Here is a 10536-nt window from a genome sequence, read left to right on the forward strand (position 1 = left end):
TGTAATCTTATCGATTTGATTGGCTTTTGCGACTGATCGTGTGTGTCAGGGTCCCTGGGGGGACATGAACAGGTGACGCATCTGCAGTGTGCACAGCCGTGTCTCACACAGAGCCACATGCAACTTTTATAGGCGGCAATGCTGGTTTTAACGAGGTTTCACTAGAACAAATATAAACATCTTCTGAATCGCATGCAGGCTAATAAAAACTAATTAAAATTTTGGTGGGATGGGGTTAAAAAATACAGGCGAGTTGTTTAATCACTGCTGTCTGGTAATTGCCCTTTTAAATGTGCTGGGACTGGTGACCCTTTAATTAGAAAAATATACAACAGGGATGTTTATTTTATTTTATTTTTAAAATGTGTCGCATTATTATTATTATTATTATTATTGTTATTATTATTGTTATTATTATTATTATTATTATTATTATTATTATTATTATTATTATTATTATTATTTAAAAAAAATCATAAACTTACTCACTTTAAATTGAGCATAAACTTAATTTATTAACGAGGACAGTGCATTTTAGATAGTGTAGCGAGTGTGCGTGAGAAAGTGCAATAGTTTTGTCGAAGTTTGTGCCGTATTGTGCGTCACCGTCCGCATTTGCCCCAGTTGTACATGACAGTCTTTAACTATACTTGTATTTTATTATTTTGGATTGCAGGGAAAAAAGGAAAAAGCTTCAAACAGGGGTCTTTTTCCTCGGTGGTCTTGGGGGGCGACCCCTCGTCAGAGCCCGATCTGTGAGCCCTTTCAGCCTCCTCTCCATGGCAACCTGCAGCATCCCCGCATCAATGCTGCTCCTCCGCACACAGACACAGTCTCCACACAGGACATATTCTCCACACAGACACAGTCTCCACACAGGACATATTCTCCACACAGACACAGTCTCCACACAGCCGGCCTGGGACACGACAACAGCCACTCTGTGTGCTGCGACGCGGTGGCTTCCCAGCCGAGGTGACCTGGCTTTTTATAGCCTGCAAAATGGGAAATGACTAAAGAGTAACGCATCGCCATTCACTGCGGCGGAAACTGGCGGCCGAATGCGTGTCATAACCTATAGCCCCCAAAACTTCGTCTCCTCTTGTCTACTGCACTGTTACTATAGAGAGTTAGATCACACTGGCATCCATATGGGCGTTAGAGGAATTAACACTGAACATCAGGTCCTGGAAAATAACTTACTTTAGTTCTAATGCAGATTCCGACATAGTAAATTGAGAGCAAGCTCTGTAAACAGGCCAATGGTCTTGCTTCTCATAGATCACACGTGTGTGTGAGGGAGGGAGAGTATGCACACACCAGAATAAATCCTGTCTGCTTTAATGCCTAAATAAATAGCATCCTTAAAAATAGTCATTCGAATTTAAAATGCATCTAAGGATTGCATCTCGTTGGGAATTGGCACGCTTTGCACTGACTGCGGATCTTGTCAGTGCGTTGGGATGCAAGTAAAACTTTAATCTTAGGGTGTAAAGTTTATCAGAATAAATATATAAATATAGAGTTGTAACCCTGTGTGTGTGTGTGTGTGAGAGAGAGAGAGAGAGAGAGAGAGAGAGAGAGAGAGAGAGAGAGAGAGAGAGAGAGAGAGAGAATGTGTTTGAGAGAGAAATTCCCTAAGATCATTATCCAAAGCAAATTACCTTTTTTAAAGTGGTCACTCGAACACTACAGATGTGCCAGTTTGGAGACAATCTGCTCATAGATCGATAATTGCATTTAATTGTTAACATCGTTTTGTTGTTGTTGTTGTTGTTGTTTGTTAAGAAAAAGTTTGCGAGAACATAGTAGCCTAACCTGAAATTTTACATTGATAAAAAGAGTGAGAATATTCAAGTATATTTATTACTACCTGTCTAATGAAGTCCCAATATTTAACTTTAATATGTATGCGTCATTTATAAAGTGAGCTTGGTTTTAATGTCTAGCTGATGAGTTGCGTAGTGGACTATACATTACAATGTGTACGTTCAAAGCTTTATGTATTTATCACTTGCAATATACCGTATATTGTTTTATTGAAAAATTTGGCATCTCCATTAATATTTCGTTTCCAGTCATCTTAACCGCTACATTACTAATACATAACGCACAGATTTACTAACTAAACTTAACTAAAATTGTAACAGTAAATGTACTTGTTCCCTTGTGTTACAGATACCCAGGCAATGTAATATCAATGTATTTTCTTCCAACAGGTGATTCAACCTTTTCCCGTCGCTAAATAGCCCAAATAATTAAATAAATACAGACATAAATAAATAAATAAGGAGACGTTGAAGAAAACCACGCCTTGTGAGCTCGTTGTGAAAAGCACCTGTGACCCAAAGCACCGATGATGAGACACTTTCTCCAGTCCATCTAATACAGAAAAAGGAAAAAGAGAAAATAAACTCACCGGTCGGTTGTTGCTTTTTAAGTCCCGCACAGGGATTATGTTTCTGTTTGCATTTCCTTCCCATCTTATTTAAAGGACTCAAAAATAAAAAATCCCCTAAAATACTGGGGTTTCCTAGCGGGTCGTCCATGTGTCTGATGGCGCAGTTTTAGGAGACTGGAAAGGCAGAGATGTAAGATTTGTTTAAAGCCCCCTATTTCCATTGAAGGACGTGATTGTGTTTGCAAAGATCCCCTTCAATCTCCCATCTCTACCCCCCCACCCCCCCTCGCTGCCTTGTGCAGCTGCTTTGCAATTCATAGGATCGGTAATTTGCTATTGGGACAAAACGTGAAGGGAAAAATAATCAGATCAACTAGGAAGGAGGAAAAAAAACAGGACGTGGAAACACTGGCTGGTTTCAAAACAGCTCTTTAGAAAATGTTGCAATAGCCAGTGCTTGAATATTTTGGCTAAAGTAAAGGCATCAGTTCATGTAAACACAAGTATGAGATATTTAGCCTTCTTATGCAGAGTAACAAATATAATGCACTGTCTGTAGATTTGATATGAATTATTTTCTGTTTAATTTAAATTGTGCTACGTGTTCAGTTTTTTCAAATGGAAAATTTCTTTAAACACTAATGTGTTTATTCCTGTCTTCTGTCGATTTTAAACAGATGGCTTTAACAAGGCTTAGCCTCCTTAAACCAGTGTTGCTGTGCAATGACTTATAAAATGATGCGTTTTTATTTTAATGATTATAGCAGGATAGACATTGCTAATAAAAAATAATTACTGAGCAAGTAAAAGTGCCTTTTAAGAAACATTATTACACGTGCATTCGTGCTATGTTGTGAAATGTCACATTTTCACATGTGCATTTCCACAGCCTATAGTTTCTGCTTCATATTCAAAAATGCTACCCACGTAGGCTAATATGCGTGTACTTGACATTGCTATGCTATTTGATGATTTAACCCAAATTAATTTTCAATTAATACAAACGGCTTAAATCAAATTAAATGTAAAAAGAACCACCATTTAAATATTCAAATAGTCCAATCTAGAATGTGGTTTAGGTAGGGTTCGCAAATAAATACATGCAAATAAAGTAATAATAACTATGATATTGCAGAAAGTATGATTATAATAAATAAATACATTATATAAACCACAACAAAAACGAATAATAATAATAATAATAATAATAATAATAATAATAATAATAATAATAATAATAATAGCAGCAAAAGAGAAGCAGATTTTCATTTTATGTGTGTATTGCAATTATAAATAAAGTTGTCTTATCCGTTATATTTTGTGGTAGTGTCATGGTTTTGTTTTTTAGTTGTTTTTTTTTTATATCACTCTCCTTGCATCTTACATATTTATTCCTAACAACAAAACTATTTTACATAACTGGAGGACCAACAACTGTACCGTTTTTTAAATTTCAATAAATAAGCAACTATTTATTTAGCTGGTAGTATTTGCATAGGGACTGCATTCACAACATGCCACAACATTACATTTTCTTTGCATGTAATTTAGTCTGAACATTTGCATATAAGCCCTATAGGACTAAATATAACTGACAATAAATATATGCTCCAATAGTGTGAGTTCACTATAGTGCAGTATTTGGCTGTTAGCCTAAAAGATTAAATAATCCAAAATGGAAAAAGCGGTAAATGAAAGAAATCATAGCGATCCATTATAATGCAATTTAAGTATTTTCACATTAACGAATTCTAGACCAATACCGATGCAGCCGGAAATCATTCATATTTAGTTTACCATCAATTTTCCGAATATCACGCATTTCTTTCCCACACAGTCAAGCTCATTCATATCCTAAAATAGCTGATTCAATTAATTAATTTACGCCCGTGATGATTTTTTGAGGAGGGTGCTATCATGGGAAAAAAAGTACAGAACACAAATGTGGTTTAATAGGCAGAGCTCAGATTAGCCTAAAAGAGAGAGAGAGATCGTGAGAACCACTATTAGTGCACAGAGACAAGGGCAAGCGACTAACGGTGTGGCTCCTAAAGGTCATTTTGTGCACCTGCATGAATGTAGGTTCGCCACACCTCGGGTCATGATGACTTTTCCATTTTTATTTCATATTAATTCTCTATTTACTTTTTTCTTTCTCTTTCCCACCCCTCACAAAAGATCCCTTTACTCCCCCACGTGGTTATTTGCAAAACAGAACGAGAATGAAAACCCTTTCCTACTGTTTCCCAACACTGGCTTGGCTCGACTAGTGGAAAAGACAAAAATTAAAGTGGCCAATTGCGTTTTGGTGAGCTCCAGCGCCGCCAGCCAACCCAGCGCCATCCGAGGGGGAGGGGGGATGCACAATATTGGGGCAAATTCATCAGCCAAGAGCCAATGCAAGCCGAGGGAGGCGTGCCTAGCAAAGCACAGCCCTCCCCAGCAGGTTGTGCGTCCTGGCTCTAAAGCCCTGAGATCTCTCCAGCGCCGTCAGTTTCCAAGTAGCAGCCATGGCTACAACAGCGCAGTACATCCCCAGGAATAACTCTTTGCCTTCCAACCCGTTAATGCATCCCGACTCGGACAGGATGCATCAGGGGACGACCTACAGAGAGGTGCAGAAGATGATGCACCACGAGTACTTGCAAGGACTGGCGACCAACACGGGCCACCCGATGAGCCTCACCCACCACCAGTGGCTCCCCACGTCCAACAGCGACTGGACCAGTGCCACCCACCTCGGCCAGCCCGAGCACAACAAAGCCAGCGTGCAGGCCAGCCGGGAGGACCTGGCGGGCGGCTTTCACCACAGGTCCCACCTGGTGCATCAGCAGACACAGAGCAGCCACCACGGATCATGGGCGCCCACGACCACCCATCACCTGTCTCCCCTGTCCCCCGCGTCCAACGGCCACCAGTCCCTGGTCTATTCCCAGTCGGGCTACACCAATCTCAATGCCATGCTGAGCCCGCAGCCGTCCTCTCTCCACCACAGCATGAGGGACCCCCTCCACGAAGACGCAGGCAGCCACGACAACCAGCTGGAGTCCCCCCAGCAGCCCTTCAGCCACCACCAGGACCACTCGGACGAGGACGCGCCCAGCTCGGACGACCTGGAGCAGTTTGCCAAGCAGTTCAAGCAGCGGCGGATCAAGCTGGGCTTCACGCAGGCGGACGTGGGCTTGGCTCTGGGCACCCTTTATGGCAACGTGTTTTCCCAGACCACCATCTGCAGGTTTGAAGCCTTACAGCTGAGTTTCAAGAACATGTGCAAACTTAAGCCGCTGCTAAACAAGTGGCTGGAGGAGACCGACTCCAACACGGGCAGCCCCACGAATTTGGACAAGATAGCCGCGCAGGGCAGGAAGCGCAAGAAGAGGACCTCCATCGAGGTCGGGGTCAAGGGCGCCCTGGAGAACCACTTCTTAAAATGTCCCAAACCCTCTGCCCACGAAATCACCAGCCTGGCGGGGACTCTGCAGTTGGAAAAGGAAGTTGTGAGAGTTTGGTTTTGCAACAGAAGACAGAAAGAGAAAAGAATGACTCCCGCCGGGGTCCCGCACCCGAGTATGGAGGATGTATATTCACAAGCAGAGACCCCCCCTCTCCACCACACACTGCAGACCTCAGTACAGTGACTGCTTTCATGAACTATTGTTTAAATCAAATAGAAAAAAACAGGACTATGGAATTTACAAATTTATAATAAAAAAAGAAAAAGAAAAGAAAAAGAAAAAGGGACATAGCAAAGACTGCAGAGTGAGTATGGCCAGTGACCGGGATTGTGGTGTGTGTGGGGCAGTAAAAATGTCATGTTGTGAAAGAATCCACACGCGTAAAAGTGAAATTCATCTCTGTATTTACCAAATGATCTGATATCATAGCGAATCGGACCCTCCTCGGGGTTTAAAGGGAACAAGCGCCGCAGCCGGGCTATTTCTTCTCCATGTCCACCTGCTAAACCCCATTTACAGAAAAGAAAAAGAAAGAGGAATCTCTCCCACAAAGCGCTTTCAATGCCAATCTCACAGACAGTGGACACAAATGGTTTTCTATTCCTCAAGGTCGTTGTCCATATATATATTATTTTTTGTATGAATTGTTGTGATCTTTTCGTTTGTCTATGATTTTTAATCTTCTAGCGCCTCTGCTTTAATGACAAGTATAACTTTCAGTTTTTATTTTAACAACTTGTTCTTAAACATAAACACTACGATACTGAGAATGATGACTACTGCAATACACCATGGTGTTGGAAAACCTGTGTTTGTTTTGTTTGTTTGTTGCAGGTAAATCTTTATTTAAAATTATATTTTTTAGAAGCTATTCGCAATTCTGTCTGACAGCAGTCTTTTGCCAATAATCCCCCAGTCTATTAAGCATCGCAGCTGGCATAGTTGAAAGTTCAAGACAGTCGACTGAATGGGACACTACACTTACTTATCCGGGAAACACATGCGATATGTTTGTTGTTTGTTTATTTGCATGGAGCACTTATTTTCTGTCTGATGTTTGTCCCCTCCTCGGTTGTGCATGCGTTTATTTTCAATTGTGTGAATGATGTTCCTGTTTGCAATCTTTCTGGACTAGTTGCGCTGTCTACTGTCTACCCAAACCATTAGGGAGGTATTTGAGGTAACATTTAAAAGAAGCAGAAAAAAAAAAAAAAAAAAACTCAGGTATCTAACTTAAAATGCCCAGGTCGGCGTTCCACCCCCTCCATAAAAAAATCAAACCTTATTTTAAAAGATTTGTTTCTCTCCTTTTACTAAACCATTCCATTACCGAGTATATTGGAAGGGTTTTATGAAATGTAATGAAGGGATCAGTTGTAAATTACATATTTATTGTTTGTTTTCTTAATAAAAGGGAAAAAAATATAAGCCGAGCCCTGATAATGATGTGCTTTACTGTTTACAATTGGGCTGAACATCAAACCTGACGTCCAGGGGCGAGCAATGGGAATTGCATTGAGCGACGCTATAGGATAAACATGTTTAGTTTTTACAAAACCGATTATAAAGTTGCCAATTTATTTCTTTCCAATGTGTAAATATGTCGAATATGTAAACATATGTATTTGAATTTATGGTTTTGTTTTTGTTCTGTTATTTTTTTTCTTTTTTCTGGACAGTTTTGTACACTTACTAATATTCCAAGAAGATATTTTAATATGATTTCATTTATGAATTTGACCATTTCTATATTTATTTCCTTAATGTGTTTTGGAGCTTTTTTGGTTTAGCTCTTTAATGATTCTGTTGCAGTGGATTTCAAATGATTTGTTTACTACATTTGTTGTATGTTTGTTGCAAAATGTAGACTGCAAAGTCGCATTTATATTTATGTTATAGTAATATTTTATTACTTACATAAAACATATATACAAGAAAAAGTCTTCTGTCTTTTATAAAGTGTGAGACACAACCAGCGGATTCCCCGTCTTTTTTTATCATGTTTCTAAGCCTGTAAAGCGACAGTAGTTAAATTTATACAGAATATGTACAACACAAAATCACAGCATATTTGACAGGCAACACAAACCGGTCACCTTTATTTTATTAACTTTATTTGACCTAGAACATGACGAGAAAGTAAATGTGAGAATGTAAAATGTAAAACCTCAGTCTGTACTCCATTTTGGTTCAACATCATTTTGATTTACTGTGATTATAAGGTTGCCTTTCAATAAGTCCATACTTGCCCGAAGTTGTACTCAACGGTATTAAATTGTGCAATATACAAAATGTTAACGTTTTGTTGTCATTCATAAATGTTGTCGCATTTCTAAGAAAGATAACACGAATGCTTTTTGTATGTTTAATGTTTTTATTTATTTTATATATAGCCAACAAAACTGTCCTGTTTTTATATCCATCTGAGCAGATTGCTGGTAATCTGGTTCAAAATCCTACTTTTTTCCATGTTCGCATTAGTTCACTTAGGCCAAGAGTGCAGATAACCACGCCGTGGACATAATAAGGACATTATTATGACCCTTAATATTGTATTTGTTGTTGTTTTTACTACATTAATTATAGTGCAGCTATGATTTTAAGACCACTAGTATACCTCTTAGTTAAAATACAACAGTGATGTTTAATAGCTTTAAGTCACAGACAGACCAGTGGTCCATTTAATGCGTCTTCTGGTACAAATAAAGTATTTCAGTTTACAACCTAAATGCCTTACACTTCTCCTCTTCGTATATACTGCTGTAATCTGCTCTTCACACTTACACATAACTAGTGTCGACAGTTCAATTATTTATATACTATTAAGTTATTCATATGAAAGAAAATGAATACAATGCAAAAAACTGCATTGCTCCTGCTGTGAAGTAATACAAGATGCACCTTTTTCTTTAACATTTTTATCTCTGTATTTTTCTGTCATTCTGGTAAACGACCTTTTTCACCGTATTTCTTAGCCACAGAACTATTGCGTCAGGTTGCAAGATTCCCAGCCTGTTAATTTGGTTGTGATTGTTAATTGGATTAAAGTGAATTTTACACAGCATTCATTACTTCCCTTTAGGTGACACTCTCCTGATGAGTGAAGGGTTTCTACAAATGCGTGTAGTGCACCAATAAGGAGAACACACATTTCGTTTTCTTCTTCTCCTTGCTGTTAATATTATTATTAATAATAATAATAATATTCAATAATAATAATAACGATTTTTTAAATTGTGTGATACATTGAAGAGAACAGTTATTTTTAAAAATGTATCAATAAGTATATAATCACCTGACCCAACAGCTTTTCCTGCAATCATTTAAAGGTGAAAAGTATTAAATAATCCGACATGAAGTGATATAACATTTATTGTGCTTTTACATTGCTTTCCTTTTTGAATTGGTACGGTATACATGACATTATTTGACTAACAATAATAACATGCCTCAACCTATTGTACATGCGTATTTATTATAATAACACACATCTAAGACTTCAGATGTATTGACAAATAACAAATATTATTATTATTGTAGTTATTATTAGTTTAATTTCTTGTGCAAATCGTTTGGGAATGCACAATACACTGTACACCTTTATTTTAACCCATTATTTCAGTTTGGTGAAATTGATAGCGTGCGCACACACACTCGTGTATATATTTATATGTGTGTGAATATATATATATATATATATATATATATATATATATATATATATATATATATATATATATATATATATAATTGGTTCTGTTTTATGAGAATTATATTGTAATCAGGGCTGTAAAAAATCATACAAAATGCTTTCATGTTTTGTTGTATTCCATTATCCCCTAAAATAGGCTAATTATTAGAAATGAATTACTGGGAGTTAATTACAGCGTTTTGTGTGATCCTAATTAGCTGGCAACGTTGTCTATCTCTCCGAAGCCTAGCTGTAATATTATCTTTCATAGACTACACATATTGAAATAAAAGTATTCGTGCACGCATTGTGGCATTGTAACACACGATTGTAATACAAACCAAGTATTATAAAACACACAAGATACGGATTAGGGATGATTAGCGAGGATTAAACTGGTTCATGTTATACAAATACATGGGAAGGAAATGGCTCTAGGGATCCCTATGTGAAACGCACACAGCCTGTTTGCCTTGATCTGTTATAAATAAACGGGGATTAAACCAAGAAACAAATACATTCCATATACAGTTATATGTGCCATTATTTATATTATTATGATGATAATTAAGATTGTATTTCTGTGTAACGTTGCTTTCTAATCAACTTTCTATTAGTTTGTATGTATATGTTTGCAGACGTTAATATCTGTGTCTGATCTACAACTCTGACTGCGTTGTAGTGCTTGTGTTACTGGAAATGATTTTAGTTTTTAAATAATGCCGTGATCTATTTCAGCAAAGCTAAAGCCATGCGTTTCAGTGTAATGCCTAGGACTATTTATGCGCATCCATACATTGTGTGCAGTGCTTGACATTTCCCTATTGAACAACCTTTTGTTTTGCTATATATATAAATGCTTGATTTTGGCGAGGAAAATGAATTCACAATTAATAATGTATTTCGCATTAAATATTCCGTGTCTCTAAAAGTTAACTTTTCCAGCGAGGCGCTTGATAGGAAGACAACAATGCGGACACAGTGCGAAC

At 37.9% G+C, this 10536-nt stretch overlaps 1 protein-coding gene across 1 annotated transcript; it reads left to right on the top strand.

Annotated features, from left to right (window-relative positions):
* The first annotated feature begins 4867 nt into the window (after window positions 1-4867).
* On the top strand, window positions 4868-8446 carry pou3f1 (POU class 3 homeobox 1). Its single transcript, XM_066717559.1, has one exon. It carries the CDS (start codon window positions 4912-4914, stop codon window positions 6037-6039), a length of 1128 nt encoding a protein of 375 aa, XP_066573656.1. The 5' UTR covers window positions 4868-4911; the 3' UTR covers window positions 6040-8446.
* The last annotated feature ends 2090 nt before the right edge of the window (window positions 8447-10536 follow it).

This window comes from Amia ocellicauda, chromosome 11 (assembly GCF_036373705.1).
Source record: "Amia ocellicauda isolate fAmiCal2 chromosome 11, fAmiCal2.hap1, whole genome shotgun sequence".
In the NCBI taxonomy this organism is placed as follows: domain Eukaryota; kingdom Metazoa; phylum Chordata; class Actinopteri; order Amiiformes; family Amiidae; genus Amia; species Amia ocellicauda.

What these genes read in the sequence shown, in the direction of transcription:
- pou3f1 (XM_066717559.1), top strand. Translation starts at nt 4,912, where the DNA reads ATGGCTACAACAGCGCAGTACATCCCCAGGAATAACTCTTTGCCTTCC.